The sequence below is a fragment of the Phaenicophaeus curvirostris genome, chromosome 1, assembly GCF_032191515.1.
Source record: "Phaenicophaeus curvirostris isolate KB17595 chromosome 1, BPBGC_Pcur_1.0, whole genome shotgun sequence".
Taxonomy (NCBI): domain Eukaryota; kingdom Metazoa; phylum Chordata; class Aves; order Cuculiformes; family Cuculidae; genus Phaenicophaeus; species Phaenicophaeus curvirostris.
Window position 1 is genome coordinate 72,189,061 of NC_091392.1, and position 16,603 is coordinate 72,205,663.

At 42.5% G+C, this 16,603-nt stretch overlaps 1 protein-coding gene across 3 annotated transcripts; it reads left to right on the plus strand.

The window, feature by feature from the left end:
- Positions 1–747: 747 nt before the first annotated feature.
- KCNJ8 (potassium inwardly rectifying channel subfamily J member 8) lies at positions 748–8,194 on the plus strand. 3 transcript variants are annotated; one of them, XM_069862737.1, is made up of 3 exons: positions 748–837; positions 1,104–1,550; positions 5,434–8,194. In XM_069862737.1, exons 2-3 carry the CDS (start codon positions 1,186–1,188, stop codon positions 6,332–6,334), a joined length of 1,266 nt encoding a protein of 421 aa, XP_069718838.1. In that variant the 5' UTR covers positions 748–837; positions 1,104–1,185; the 3' UTR covers positions 6,335–8,194. The 3 variants fall into 3 exon arrangements, with proteins under 3 accessions (XP_069718838.1, XP_069718846.1, XP_069718836.1); XM_069862745.1 differs by lacking the exon at positions 748–837 and adding an exon at positions 909–926; XM_069862735.1 differs by lacking the exon at positions 748–837 and having other exon boundaries at positions 945–1,550.
- The last annotated feature ends 8,409 nt before the right edge of the window (positions 8,195–16,603 follow it).

The window sequence follows — 16,603 nt, forward strand, 5'->3', positions numbered from 1 at the left end:
AGGTGATGAAGTTTGTCAAAAGCAGCAGAGGCCACGACATTCCGGCTGTGGTCCTGCAAACACTTACTGGTAAGCTTTGCTTTCTGCCTGCAAGCTGTCTCAGCGAGTAAGATAAAAGTTAAAAAGGCACGACTCTTGGCTTACCAGAGGAAGCAAGCAAGCAGGGTTGGCTCTGCATACTCCAGGAGAGCCAGATCCCTACAGGAAAGGGAAAAGAATCATAGAATCGTAGAGTGGTTTGGGATGGAAGGGACCTCAAAGCCCACGCAGTTCCAACCCCATCAGACCAGGTTGCTCCCATCCAACCTGACCTCGAACACCTCCAGGGATGGGGCACCCACAGCTTGCCTGGGCAACCTGTGCCAGCTCCTCACCCCCTTTCCTCGCGGAGAATTTCTTCCTAGCGTGCGGTCCGTATCTCCCCCCACCCCGCTCCTTTTAAAGCCGCCCGCCCCCTGCGCTGCCCGGGGGCCGGACCAGCCGCGCTCCCCGCAGGTTTCCTTCTGCCACCCGCTCGGGGACAAAGTTTGGGAATAAAGGGAGGGTTTCCCAGGCTAGTCCCGGAAAGGAGGGAGGGCTGAGGGAGAGAAATGCGACCGCCCGCTCCGTGCAGCCCCGTTTGCTGCTCCCCGCTCGGCTCCCGGTCGCGGTGATGCGGGGCTGCGCCGCGGGGCTGCGGCGGGAGGGCGGGAGGCTCCGAGGGCTCGTCACCCACCAGCCTTGGCTCAAACCGCCGGAGGCCGACTCCTGAGGTCCTGAAGTATGCGAATAACTTAGCATTCTGCGTTGCGGTACCTACCTGTCTCCTGGAGAAACAGCCTGAGGAGCCAACCCGTCGTACGTCATGTTATTTACACCATTTGCAAGCCTGTTCTGCAGCCTCCCTTTCTTCAAGGAGTGTCAAAATAGCATCTTCCGTTTCGGTTGTGAGCTGATACCACTTACTCGCGTAAAAATGATGGTCTGAAAGAGGGAGGGCACTGCAGAATAAGTAGTCGTACCATGACATTTAATTTCATGGTTGTTGGTCGGAGATGCCTAACTCGGGGCTTCTTGCTGTAGTGCACAAGTGACAAATCTGACCAGGTTGTCTCTTTTTGCAGGGTAGAGCGAGCCAGGTGGATACTCGCTAGAGGGACTAGCCCCCGTTTCATATCTCGCTGAGGGGACTATGGTGGCAGGAAGATGTTGGCTCGGAAAAGTATCATCCCTGAAGAGTATGTGTTAGCACGGATCGCTGCCGAGAACCTGCGCAAGCCGCGCATCCGAGACCGGCCACGCAAAGCCCGCTTCATTGCCAAGAATGGGGCGTGCAACCTGGCACACAAGAACATCCGTGAGCAGGGGAGATTCCTGCAAGATATTTTCACCACCTTGGTGGACCTGAAGTGGCGTCACACACTGGTCATCTTTACCATGTCCTTCCTGTGCAGCTGGCTGCTCTTTGCTATGATGTGGTGGCTGGTGGCTTTTGCCCACGGCGACATGGACCCAAGCACAGAAAACACTACAAACAGCACGAAGTGGGCACCATGCGTAACCTGTGTTAGGTAAAGTATGGTCGATGGGATGATGAAATGGGGGGAACAGTGGTGCCTGCTCTCCTCCCAGTGTCTAAAATGCAGCTTTTGATTTACACAATCCATTGTGATTAGTTGAGACAGTTGAAAAATGCAGTGTTTTCCTCTAGTTTGCATAAATTCATCAAGCCGTCCGGGCTTGAAAAATACTGTACTGTAGATTTCTTTGATTCTTTACAGGATCTGAAAGAGAGGGAGACCTGCTGCTTTTCATGTGTCTCCACACTCTGTGGGTAACATACCTTGCCTATCGAGATAAGAGCCTGCTTCAAGAGTGGGTATGTGTTATGTGTATTGTAATGTTGTCTGCAGCAGCAAGAGGTTCCCAAGCGTGGTGTGAACCACTCAGTGTGCCGTCTAAAGGGAGCCACCCCAGGAGTGGTACCTGAGAGGCAGGGCATCAGCCATGGGTGTCAGGCAGGGCTAAGAAGTGCAGTGCCACTTTAGGCAAAGCTAAATGTCTTTCAAAATTACTCTCATGAGAACACTAAATATGTGGTTCTTTAAAATACCTTGAGGAAGCCATAGGCCAGCGGCTTGACAGTGGGACAGCTGCCATGGGGTGCATGATGTATCAGACAGTGAAAATTGAAGGGACTACTAGGTTAAGTTTCACCCGTTAAAGTATTTCACTCTCCATTCTCAAAACCACAACAACTTGCAAGACACTGATGAATTTGCATAGACATGCATGGAAGAGAAGAGTGTTTGTTAATTAAAGGTGAGGGCAAGCAATAGGATCAATTTGTCATCTCATCAGTAAGACCTCATTTACAGTACTAGATTTTTAAGCAGAAAAATCCTGACTTGGTATGACCAGAGTGCCCCAGATCATCTGCTGTTACACATTGCAGTGCTGTGCGAGACTGGATGAGGGGGAGGCTGAAGGGTCTGCTGAGACACAGGGTATCTGCTTCCCTTTTCTCCATTCTCCTGATGTTCAAGGCACCTCACCAAGTTTAAAGGGATATTGTATTTGGCTCATGAAGTAGTGGAGATTTCATTCTCCCTTTGCATTTATGCTTTTTGGCTAAATAGAGATTTTCCAAGCTAATGGAAATAGGGAATTTTACATGCTAACTCTCATTAGATTTGGGACAGGGTGAGGGGTTAGGGTTGTTGTCTTATTTCTTTTCCAGTGACTGGTCACAAGCAATCACCTCTGAAATGAGATGTCATGACCCAGCTTGTGCCTGCTGGGGTGTCACCCCTGGCATGTCTAGCATTTGTAGGATTTGTCCAACCTGAATTAGCAAGTAGCTGCACCCTGCCAACTCGTTAGGGTCATCCTGGGGCACGTCCCTCCACTTGATGGGTGGCCTTCTCACCTTTGCCTGTGCCATGAGGTTCTCCACAGGGCTCCTGGGCTACCCCTCTGAGCCTGAGAGAGCTGCCAAGGGCTTCATGCCACTGGGATGAGGAGAACCCATGGCTACGGCTCTGCCCCTCACTCTCTGCCTATAGCCCCAGCTGTGGCAGCCTCATGCCAATAGCTCTTCCAGAAGGGCTGCTAACCTCTACTGCAAAGACCTCCTGGAGGGATGTGAAAAGCAGAGCAAATGAATTGCTGTAACTTTCTGGTTTAGCCCATGACAAAGGCCACGTCGCTTCCTCATGCAAGTGTCTCGAGTGGTTCAGCCAACAGCTGCTCAATTGTGTCTGTGTCCAAACCATGCAAAATCTTTCCCCTTCATAGTGAAATACTTCATCTTGTTAAATCTGGCTACAGCTTTGAATAAAGTCATGAAATATCTATATGGTTGCTGACATTTTTAAGAATGGTGAGTTGCTGGATGTAAAATATATTTAATATTGCAATGATACAAATTAATGGCAAATATTTTTTATCCTCCTTTCTTGAGATTTAGACTCACAGATTTTTCAGGAGAAACACCAAGCTTTTTTGTGGGTAGGTACCATTACAGATTTATGGGCAACCTGGTTTTGGAAATGTTAGCCAGCACCTAGAACTTGCACAGCACTTTAATTTTTCAAAGTACTGCAGAAATTTCTAAGCCTTACAGCTTTTTGCCGTAGAAAGCTATTATCCAAAGAGGAAAAATGGTAGACAGCTCTGAGGGGAAGGACCTGGGAATAGTGGAATTTGGAGTTTCTGGCTCCCTCTTCACATGGGCAAAATGTTTTACAAACTTAGTATCTCAGTTACTTCCACTGTACAAAGATGGGTTCTCTTTTCTTATCTTGATTTTTTTTTTAATAAGGAGTACTGTTCACGGAAATCAGAATATTTACTCCACAGATCTTTAAGTTGAATTGAGTTGAATACAGTTTAAACCAGAAGCTTCATTCTGCATGCAACTATATGTTCATGAACATAAGAAATAATTTCATGGATTCTATTAATTAAGTCCTTCATCTCTAATTTCTTCAGAGTGAAATGCAAAAATAAACCCCTCAATACAAGGGAATCTGCCAAAGATTAAAAATATAGGATTTTTTTTTAAAAAAAAAAAGGGCAAAGTTCTTTCAAAGATTTGCCTGTAGACACTGGCTGGTTTTCTGAAATATGAACTTCTTTTCCATTCTACAGAAAAATATCCCTGGTATTGCTTATGCTATTTTACTATTTCCTCTTGACCCCAAGTTCACTGAAAATACAGTTAGGGGGAAAAAAAAACCCAGAAAAAGTGATTTAAAAGCAAATTGAAAACCAAACCAAACCAAATGAATGGTTTAGAACCATCTTCACTGACAGGACGTATTTTCCAAAGGTAAAGGCATGTTGAGCATGGCAACATTTCAAATGTTGCTGGATTGCACTGTGTTGATAGGAATGGTTGGACTCGATGATCCGGTGGATCTCTTCCAACCTGGTTATTCTATGATTCTATGATTCTATGATTCTATGATTCTATGAAAGGATGACTATATGGGACCCAATGTGTTGCAAGCCTACTGGATAAACTCCAAGGTACTGATTTAAATATGAGACCGTGGTGAAGGATGTATCTGGTTATAAAAGGAAATTAAAGACTTTGGTATATACAGGGGATATGACCTTTTGAATTATTATAAATAATGTATTTTGGAAAGTCTGTGGACAACATCCTCTCATGTACAGAACTGTGGCATATTAGTGGCGTTTAACTTACCTGCACTTCCACAACCCACTTCTGTGCTGAAATTTTCCAGCTAGTCTTGCCACAGCAGTGAGGTAAACCCAAACCCTGTGTCCCAGAGTTGTCCTCCTGTCAGGATGTGCAAAGGAGACCATGGAGGCCACCGGCCTGTTTTCTCTGCAACCTGATCCTGCAGGCTCAGTCACAAGGCAAGCAACAGTTTGGGAAGTGCCATGAATCAGGGAACACCTCATTTTCCCCAATGAAATCCTGCTAAAGGGGGCTCACGGCTCAGGTAGTATGAGTGAAATACTGCAATTTTCCATATTTCCATATTTATACTGGTGGAAGAATCTTGGTGTGCCAGCTGAATCCTCACCCTTGCCAAAACCACTGCTTTTCAGTAAGAGCTTCGTGAGATCGAGAAGATGGAAAGCTCAGGGGTTACAGCACTGTTGACTAACACAGTGGGTAGCATGTGTTGCTGAAGAGAGACTCTAGTGAGCTTCTCAGGGACACATGGTGTTACAGATGGACTTTCAAGATCTCAGGCTCTGAGGTCTTCCAAGTCACTATCAGATACTGCACTAGTCATACAAAAACAGAGGCAACAAGAATGCAATTGCTGATGTTACCAGAAGGCTTAAGCATACCTGGGTGGTACAAATAGGTCCTTAAATGTGTTTAGTGTGTTTCTAGAAAGCATGTGTTAATAGCTTTTCAGTTTGTGTTCAATACCCTTAAAGTTAACTTTGTGCAATCTTCTTCTCCAGGTCTTTCACCTCTGCTTTCCTCTTCTCCATTGAAGTTCAGGTGACCATTGGTTTTGGGGGCAGGATGATGACAGAGGAATGTCCCTTGGCCATCACAGTCTTGATCCTACAGAACATTGTAGGTCTGATCATTAATGCTGTCATGTTGGGCTGCATATTCATGAAAACTGCACAAGCTCACAGGCGGGCAGAGACTTTGATTTTCAGCCGGCAGGCAGTCATTGCAGTTCGAAATGGCAAACTTTGCTTCATGTTTCGAGTGGGAGACCTGAGGAAGAGCATGATCATTAGTGCCTCGGTGAGAATTCAGGTTGTAAGGAAGACTACAACCCCTGAAGGAGAAGTCATACCCATTCACCAAGTAGATATTCCTGTGGATAACCCCATTGAAAGCAATAATATTTTCCTTGTGGCTCCCTTAATTATTTGTCATGTCATAGACAAGCAGAGTCCTCTTTACGATATCTCTGCTTCTGACCTGGCACTCCAGGACCTGGAGCTCATTGTGATACTTGAAGGAGTCGTAGAAACAACTGGCATCACAACACAGGCCAGAACCTCCTACATAGCAGAGGAGATCCTCTGGGGTCACCGCTTTGTGCCTATTGTCACTGAAGAGGAAGGTGTGTATGCAGTCGACTACTCCAAGTTTGGCAACACTGTCAAAGTGGCAGCGCCGCGTTGCAGTGCTCGAGAGCTTGATGAGAAGCCATCCATTCTCATCCAGACCCTGCAGAAGAGTGAGCTGTCCCACCAAAACTCCCTGCGGAAACGCAACTCCATGAGAAGAAACAATTCCATTCGGAGGAGCAACTCCATGCGGAGAACCAATCCTTCCCTCATGGTGCCCAAGGTGCAGTTTATCACACCTGAGGGGAGCCAGAATGCCTCAGAAACATGATACACAGCATTGTGTGAGGCTGGTGGCCTTTGGAAGGAGGAGGCACCCTGGGGTGTTTTGTTTAAATTTTCTTTTGCTTAAGAAAGTGAGAGCACAATGCAGAAAAGAAGCATGCAAGAACTACTTATTCTAGTACTTACTGAAAGCACCACCTAATGGCATTAGGACACAGTTTAGCACTTAGTGTATGAATTAATATAAAATGACACGTACACAAAAGAGAACACAGTTCACTCATGTAATATAATGTGTATTTATACTTGTTTTAATGTCATTCTAATTTTTTAAATCATAGTTTTCCTGTCAAGGGTCTCTTTCTTACCTTTTACTGCTGGCTGTCACAAAATTCGGGGTTTTTTTTGTGTTAGTGCTCACAGATGTGTCAGCTCCCACAGATTTTGTGGGGAATGTTTGGATATTGATCTTTTGGAATGAATTTCTTGTTCTTTTGAAAGGAGTAGCTAAATTCCTCAATGATTTCACTTGAGAAGAATGAAAGCTGGGATTTTATCTTCAGTTTTCCATATCTTTTCTTTCAATTTATTTGTGGCAAAGGCATTCTGAGAACAAATTCAGGTCAACTGAAGTGACCTGACTATCCTACAGGAAAACTGGTGCTGCTCTGGGCAGCACTGGCAGAAGAATCAGCGAAATGACATGGCCTCTTGCAGAGCACTGCTCTTTTTCTCAGGGTGAGGTACTTCGCTGTGGGACAGCACCCATCTGTAGCATAGCTGTAGCCCAAGCTAAGAAACTCTAGTCCTCCCAGCTGCCAGCTGAGCATCCGTATCACTGAAATGACTCAAATGGAAAAAAGCACATGCCTCTTTAACATCCTCCTCATATCAGTGGAAGACCAAATCCTGTTTTATTTTCTCTTATAGATACATATACTGAAGGCAACAAATGTAATTTCTTCACTTACAGTATTTTTTGTAGGATCAAGTATGTGTGCTTCAGCAGAAGGTTGCATTTTACCAGTGGGAGTTCTTGAATTGGAGTGAGAGGGAATCATGCCTATAACATTAAAGATAGCATTTTCAAAACTATCTGAATGATTTTCAGGGGGACTTGGATGCTGCTACTGATTTACTGCTTTTCAGCAATATCTCACCTGTGGTTTTATGTAACAAGGAATTGAGAATTGGTGGTAAGCAGCTTTTCTCTTCGAATTAAAATGTATGTTTGTAATCTAGATCCCTCAAAAATGTCATCAAAAGTTTTTTTACAAGAATAAATAAATGTATGACAACTAATTGTATCATATTTGGTAGTGCTAAATTGATGCATGCATTTTATCTGTGTGAATAGGAGGTATAATTACAGACAAATTCCTGTTCAAATTTCTAACTAGAGTTGCGTTGCATCTGTGACTCAAGAGAAGCACGACCTGATTACTTTTATGAATATCAAAAAGCAATGCTGGATTCTCATTCTTTTGGGCATTCAGTCCATCAGCACTGGTATTTGAAGGCTTGAGTGGTGGCATGGAGGGACATTTCTCTGCAGTGTAGGCTCCCTAAATCTGGAGCAGGTGCTCTTCAGAAAATAAACACTGACAAAATACTTCATCTGAAGCTGTAGCAGAAATCGAAGTTTCTACCAGAAGCATTCATTCCCTGGCCTGCCCATTAACGTTCTGGAAGGATGGATGGTGAACATCCAGAGATATTAACCTGTCCATTGTATGTCCAAAAAATGAGTGTTCTTCCGAGAAGAGTCAGATTGAAGCATATACAATTTGTTTCTGGCCTCCATTTTGAGGGCTGTGAATTTCTTTGAGGCTGTCTTTTTGATAAATAGTTAAGTTGGATGCTGTACAAAAGCAAATTTTCTACAAAATAAAAGTGACAATAATGATCTCTTCCATCTCTGTTTTTTCCTAATTTTTCTCATTTTTTTCTTTGTATTCTCCATTTTCCATTCATATATTCTTCTATACTATTAGTCCTTCTTGTATCCCAGCCTTTCCCACAGTCCTGATGAGTAATAATTTGATATTATCTCAACAATCTCTTAGTATTACAGCTGAGATTTTTTTCACCCACGATGATTTTCTCATTTTCTCCTTAAGTACATTCTTCCTTCCAATTTTTATTTTACCTTCTCTCTCTGCTTTACACCTAATGTACTCTCTTTACCATAAGGCTGTGCTAAGGATATTGGTATTTTGAGATGACACTAAGGCACCTCAGTCACATGCAAGGGTATGAACAGAAACACAAGGCAGGCCCTTGTTTCATGAATGTCATGTTCATACGTGCTGTGCTTCTGCTCCTTGCAGAAAATCCCTTAGTGCAAAGTTGCTTTCTGCAGCAAGTTTTGCAGTCCTGGAAGAGGCTGGCAGCAAAAGTAGTTGGGGTAAGCTGCCCAGCCAGCTATGAAGAGTGGCAGCAAGGTTTTGTGGCTGGGAGTTGCATTCCTCAGTGAATGACAGGTTTCAGACCCAGCTTTGCAGCGTCGAGCCTGCTGAGAGGTGATAAGCTGGCAGCCGCAGGGTTCAATATGTTTGATTATTTACTCTCCCTGGCAACTCTATCAGATGAAGTGAGCTTTATTTTAAATTTGAAGTTTTCTGTGTTTAAAGTACACTGACAGGGTAAGAATGACAATTGAGATTTCTACCAGAGACTGCTGACAGTTCATGCTGGCATTTAGCTGTGTGACTCTCCCAGTGACAATAATTTAGAAAATTAGAAGCGATAATGTGTAACCATCATCTAACTGCCACCCCTTCTCACTTATTTGTAACTGGTGTAACTAGAACTCTGCTATCCAGCATCACTTGTTCCATGCACTTAATATGCTTTGGCTCTTTTAACAGCCTACCAGACAGATGTTGATGTTGCTGGTGTAGCCTTCTGTGGGGAGTGAAACTATTTTGTAAGAGCAGAAAAGTGATTATAAAGTTCTTTCTGGGGCTGCACTTTATTTTTTAATTTCTACCTTTAACTTAAAAACCTCTCTATTTTAAAAAGAAAAATGGCAATGATGCCCTTTGTCCTCTTTGTGGACATCAGGAGATTCAGACTTACTGTGGTGGGGGCGTAGACAGCAAACAAACACAGACAGCACTTACAGGCCATACAAAGCTTGATCCTCCTGGCTGAGGCCAACCTCTGAGTAATAGGATTTGGAGGAAGGTTTCCTCTTTGGCAGGTTATTCTGTAGCTGTCACTTTCAAGATTTCTTGCACTCTCTTTCAAAACATCTGGTGTGAGCCAGGGACAGTGGCAGGACCCTAGCAGAAGCACACTCTGAACCAGGTGGGTAGATTAAGTCTCTGCAGGAGGACTAGCAGACCACAAACACAAGGGCTTTTCCTTTCCTCCCACCTAGAGCAATGTCATCAAACCCCCTAGTGAAGCCAGACTGAGAGACCCGTCTGCAGCCGAGTCTTGCCAGGATGGTCACCAAGTACTTCCCAGAGCCCAAGAAGTCTGCTTTCAGAGAGAAGCCCTCAGCACCTGTAGTGTGGAGGAGACCACTGCCGAACAGGGCTTGACAAGGGGTTTAGGTCTGTCCACTGAAGGGGTAACCTGGTTAAGGACAACTCTTGGGGGGCCTGCACTACAGGCAAGGCAACAAGGTTGCCCTTCAAGTCTAGATTGGACTGGGGCTGCTGAAGATATGAGCAGGATAGGCATCTAAGCTCTCAAAGCTGATAAAAATAAGATTGTGACTCAATGAGCAATAACTGGGTGTATTCCCAGTGCCATGAGGCGCCTTTTCTGGCCCCTAGATTTGCTTAGATGGCCACTGGTCTCCCGTCAAGGCCATGACACTCCAGCACACTCAAAGTACCCCTCTTGGGCATCCAGTTGCATCTTGATCTGCATACCAAACCCTCCTAAAGCCTGCTGCAAGTCACTTCCATAACACTTAGTATCATTGTGGCCTTGAATAACAACCCACCTCCTGAGTATTGCAGCGTGGGCATGCATTTCACCACAGCAGTTTGCCCTTGTGAATGCAACTGATTGGCTCCATCCCATGCTTTCTGACTCAAGCCTTTATACAGCAAGAGACCAAGAAGTGCATTCAAATTTAGTTAATATCTCATGTATGTAATAGGCTTTTATCCTAATGCCATGTCCCTTAGTCTAAATACAGGCTGGGGGAGGAACAGATTGAGAGCAGCCTTATGAAGGGCTTCGTAGTACTGTCAGATGAAAAGCTGGACATAAGCAAGCAATGTGTGTTCACAGTGCAGAAGGCCAACCATATGCTGGGCTGCATCAAAAGAAGTGTGGCCAGCAGGTCAAGGGAGGTGATTCTGACCCTCTACTCCATTCTCGTGAGATACCACCTGGAATACTGCATTCAGCTTGGAATCTCTTGGCACAAGAAAGATATAGACCTGTTGGAGCAGGTCCAGAGCAGGACCACAAAAATAATCAGAGGTCTGAAACACCCCTCCTGTGAGGAAAGGCTGAGAGAGTTGGGGTTGTTCATCTTGGAGAAGACAAGGCTCCGAGGAGACTTTGTTGTAGTACTTAAAGGGGATTAGTAAGAATGATGGCAACAGACTTTTTAACAGGGCCTATTGTGATAGGACAAGGGGTAATGGTTTTAAAACTAAAAGAGGGTAGATTTAAACTAGAAATAATGAAGACATTTTTCTAGAGAGGTCAATAAAACAGGTTTCATTAGCAGGTTTCCAAGAGAGGTAGTAGAAGCTCCATCCCTGGAAACATTTGAGGTGAGGTTGGACCAGGCTCTGAGCAACCTCATCTAGTTAAAGATTTCCCAGCTCACTGAAGGGGGTTGGACTAGACAACCTTTAAGTGTCCCTTCCAAACCAAAGCATTCTACGATTCTGTGATTTCAGGGGCACAGGACTCAACTCATTTCACAGCCATCGTAAACATATTTCACAAAATCACACACCTTTATCTGTTTGCAGAAAGTTCAGGCAAGGAATTATGGTTTTGCTTTTCCATCTGTAAAGCAGTATGCTCGCAGCAATCTTGCTGACTGAAAAAAACCATGACTAATTCTGTATATCTTTTCTTCCTTCACATACTAAGATTGAGGACATTTTGTGAAACCAGTTTCCAAGCTGTCCAGTGACAAATGCTTGTTGTTTTAAGTTGAAAAAGTAGTTAGTGGAAGACCAGAAAGGAACTTAAACCAGAGGAAAAAAAATAGATATTGTTTGATGAAAAGAACAATGCTTTCATTATTTTCCACAAATTATGTTTTCTGCAGGACCTAATGTTTTCAAAGCACTGGCAGACAGTTGGAAGGCATCATCAAGCAATAAATCATACTCTGCTAGACTCTAACTTTGTGCTGTGTTACTATTAGCAATAGGGTTTTGTAGCCTCAGTATGACACCCCACAAGTGTGCATCAGCCTGATCTCCAGATCATTGCAGTCACCAAACATGATGTTGGGGATTTGTTGTGAGCCTTGTGGCTGACTCCAGGAGCTATGGTCACCAGTCTCTATGGGGAGTGATCCTGGGGCTCATGGATGCAGGGCTGGGGCTGGAGGCAGCAGGGACCTGGTGTCAGTGTCCTGTGTTGGTGACTTGTCCCCAGGTGCAGACTGGGAAGTAGTGTGGCTCCCCAGGTGCTTTGGACAGTGTCGTTCACAAGAAGGTATCTTTTTTCATGTCAAGTTGGTGGAGGAACACCCCTGATGTGTGTTCAGGTGGCAGTGAAATATAAAATGTTGGAGTAAATTCCCACATCTCTAAGCCTGATTTCCTGGTCTGGGTGTTGCTTGCGTAGCGAGGTGAGAATTAACTTTTTATTCCCAAAATGCTTATGTTAAAATATATTTTCCACATATGTGTGTTTACATCACATCCAGACTAAACTAAGTCTAAAGGCAAGCATTTCTAGTACCCCTAGTATATTAATAATGCTTCTCAGCCCTAGGTCTCTACATTATATTTCCTACTTCCCCTTAAGAATTATTTAAAATTGAAAAAGAAAAAAGATTTCTCATGTGATAACTGGACAGTAAAGATAAAATATATTCCCACATTCCCTTACTGGACAGTGTAGAGAGATTCAGCCCGCAGAGACAAGATCAGTGCTTTCCAAGAGAAACAGCCACTGAGATTAGGGGACTCACTCACGGACAGGACACATCACCAAGGCACTTGGATTAAAAGAAATATTTAAGAGTACTAAGTATTCCGTAGGTTTGTGCTTGAGGACTCTCCTTTTAGACCACTGATAACTTACTGGTTAACAGTGAAGAGATATGCTGGGACCAGCAAGATATACTACAATGTAAGAAAGACAGAAACCGTGCATTCAAGGAAAATACCATTCATACTTTAGTTATTGTTACCAATAATTTTAACATTTAGGTTGTGAAAAATTCAAAGAGGCAAAGTGATGGATTCTCTCTTCACCTTTAACAAATGTTTAACATCTTTTTTTTTTCCCTCTGCTCTGAAAATGAGTTGATACAATGGAAGACACTATTTCCACCCACAAATCTGGTGTAGTTTTATGGAGGATAAGTGTTAGCCTCAACACACGTTTCTGGGCTCAGTGCAGGAGTAGCTGTGCATGACATCATGGCCTGTGCTCCTCAGGAGGTCAGACGGGATAATCTAATGGTCCCTTCTGCACTCCAAATTTGTGAATAGGGAGGGTTAATGAGTTTTGGTCAAGGGAAAGGCTTCCTATGATTCAAAAATTAAGCTCCCACTGAGGAAATAAACAAACATGAAAAAAAACCAAACAGCCCAGGATTAGGCTTCACCAAATGGTTGATTTATTTTGACAAATGCCTTTCATGACTAATTATGGATCATTCAAACAATACTGACAAATGTCACTGGAGATCATTTGTAAAAATTAGATTATCTTATCATTGCAGGAGTTTACTTTGCTCCCTACTGTTGCTAAATTTTGGATAAGGCTCAAGGAAGAAAAAGCCAGCTTCTCTGTGGGCCAGAGTGAAATTTTATTTCTTGGTTTTATGGTGTGAGGTCTACTACAAAGATCATTAAATTGAGAAATGATGCTGGAGTGACTACAAAGGGCTGTCATGGTTTTGGTCTCAGTGTCTTCCTCACCCAGGGAATATTAATACTCTTCTCAAGCGCAATTTTAGTAACTACATGAGCCACAAAAATTAATTTAATCCTTCCATGGTGTAGCTTTGTTGTTTTTCAGGGTATATTTTTTTATATTAGGTTTCTGATTCTGGATGATCTGGATTTGTCTATCAAAAAGGGGCTACTTCTGCTGACTAATCACAGTTTTCAGGATCTGTCAAGGCCAAGATTTAAAGCAAAACTGAAGGGTTGCAACACCCAGTAAATGAAACTCACCTGAGTTTGAGGGAGAGCAAGTGATAACAGTTAACCACTTGGGTGGTCAGCTTTGTGTCTCATAGCATTCAAATTTATTTCAAATAATAAAAGATGTTCCAGTGTTTCTGAATTTTCTTATAAAGAGATACTATTCCTGGCTGATCAGATTAAATTGTTTGTGATGTGCTATTTTTTCCATGTACAAAATCTCACCATATTCTCCAAATCTTTTGTGTTAAATTAAGAGAATAGTAAGATTTCTGAACTGAAGCTCTCTTTGTAGTTCGCCCCTTTGTACTGCCTATAAATCCACATGAAAAATGGAATACAGCTCTGATTGTGCTTACTGAAATACATAGTTTAACTTAATTTTAAATTTTAACTTAATTTTAAAGACATGAATATTTTTCAGTTTATATTTGTATTAAGCATGTCATTATCAGTCATGTGGATTTTTTTCTTCAGGTATAATAATCTACTCAAATATCAATTCAGATATTCTGGTTAACTATAAAGACTAACAGCCAATGAGTAGAGAGTTAGTTTACTGCTTAAATACACAAAATTGCTTATGATGTTGCACCACGTGTCTGTGAAGGTTTGTAGCAAACTGCATGACTAAGGCCAAGTTTTTCAGTGCGTCTTTTTTCAGGGATTTAAAAAAAAAAAAAAGCCTTCCATAATCCAATCTATTGTGGTACGTCTTGAGGAATGACTGCAAGAAAATATACAGTTGGGCATGACTACATTTATTACTCAAGTCCAACCCAGTACTACACTTCATCACTTCAACTTGTGCTCTATTCTGAAGGACAACTGTCCCATCACTCACTGTGTAAAGCTGTGTCCAATATTAAAACCATGTTTAATTTTGCTTGAATAAGAAATTTGCACCAGTTTCACTAAGGCCAGGCAATCCTTGCAAAAGCATTAACATGGAGTTAAAGGTTGGTATGGGTGTGATAACCTTGACACAACTGGATGTTGTACATCTACAACCTTACTGTCTGTAGGCCAGGGTTAGCTCACACAGGATTTCAAGTTAATGGTCTAGTGCATTGTTCAGTCACAGCCTAAGTTATGAACACCAGGCTGATAGAGAAAACTTACGTATGTCACCTATATGACATTCACAGAATTAAAAAAGGAGCAGTAAGATGACCACGTAAGGCAACAAAGCAGTTGCCACCTGCGAAGCCGCATGACCCTTACTTGTACCCCTTCTGTAAATGAAAGCTCCAGGCAAAGTGGGTTATCTCCTGGGGTTTTTCTTTCCTTCCTTCAATGCTAACAAATGTCCCACTCCACTTTAATTAAACTTGGAAACAGAGCAACCCAAATCATACACAAACCCCTGAAACCTTTCATCACAATAGTTTAAAACCTCTCACATTTATAAGTAATGGAAAATCCTACATTTGACACGCAAAGGGCTGTACCGTACATTGCTTTCAGGGGGAGCTGGAGAAAGTCCAGGACTAATACTGATTACTAGAGTAAAGGCAAAAAAAATCCAAAAAGAGAAACAGAGAAATGAGAAGTTGACTAAAGATTTCCTGACCATGCACAGAGTAGTAAGTGGATCAGTTTTCAAAGTAGAGGTAGCAGAAACTTTACTGATGGATGTGTTTAAAATGAGACCATACACAGACATGTACAAGCACAATGATTAAGCAGAGAAACACACAGATTAAGTCAATTGTATCTTTCTCATTTCAAATGTCAACCCTCATTCACTGAGAGGCTGCTAGTGATGTCCATGAAACAGAAAGATCATCTTAAGCAGGTAGCCACACCACGCACAGTGCTTGCAATTCACTGCAAATCACCCAGCTAGCAACTAATGGTAATGCCTTATGTTTTTCCAAATTAATACATCTGTGTATGTTAATACATTCTTTCCTATTCCACTTCAAGCACAGGACTATTAATTCACCAGTAAATTCCTTCAACTTAAATTCTCCTTGTGTACATTATCAAACCAAAGTAGAAAAGCTTGTTTAACTTGGTATTTATATAAATAGATATATATATAAAAGTAAAAATATATATAGAGAGGTGAGTGTTTGCACTGCCAGATTTGAGGTTGGAGTTCTCCAGGTTATTGTCACTTTGGCTTTCCAGCCAAAAGATTCCATTTAAAGTTTAGTGTCTGACCATACACACACACGATAGATAGATAGATAGATAGATAGATAGATAGATAGCAGATATGAAGATATGTAGATATATCACAAGTCCTTGTGTCTCAGAGACCCCCTCATAATATTTAGAGAGGAAAAGACCATGAATATGATGGTGTTCTCTGCCAACCGTGGCCTTGACTAACCACATTGACCTTTGAGTAAAGCTGTTAGCCCCATCTGTTCTGGCAGACACTAAGGAAGATTCAACACAGCAGAAGACGGGGTTTTTTTGTTTGCCTGTGAAGAGGGAATTTTCATCCTTATTAGGGCAACCTATCAGTGAATAATGTGACATGATGTCACAGGAGAAGCACTGGTTTTGAGACTGATTCTTGTTTGTAACTCTTTGCAATGTGTTGGTTTAGACTTCTGTGAAGTGTCTCAGAGAGGTTTACATGACCACTTTCCTCTTCAAAGTTTTCAGCTTCACTTAAATATGGAAGCAGCAGCACAGAAAGGCTGGTACCTGCCAGTGTGCCATCTGGACAGAAAACAGAGCAGGATAGTTACAAAATGAAGCTTATTTTTCTTCCTCAATTAGGATTTCCAGGCATTTTGTATGGGTACTTCAGAAATGTCATTTGACGTATTACAAAGGGGAATTAAACAGTAATGTAAAAATTTGCACATGTACAAGTTTGTATGCAAATACATGTGCAAAGACTTTTTATGTTTTATTCCTGTACTTTTTTGAGAAAAAGAAATGGTTGTTTTAGTAGAAACAGATTTCAGACCTCCCTTTGAAAATCTTGCCCATATTAATTTGGCACATGAAATCATCAAGAGGCTGTGGCGGAT

Bases quoted from the DNA above. Each gene is read 5' to 3' on its own strand.
- KCNJ8 (XM_069862737.1), top strand. From the start codon at position 1,186: ATGTTGGCTCGGAAAAGTATCATCCCTGAAGAGTATGTGTTAGCACGG. The intron at 1,551-5,433 runs GTAAAGTATGGT...CTTCTTCTCCAG, and splicing joins CCATGCGTAACCTGTGTTAG to GTCTTTCACCTCTGCTTTCC.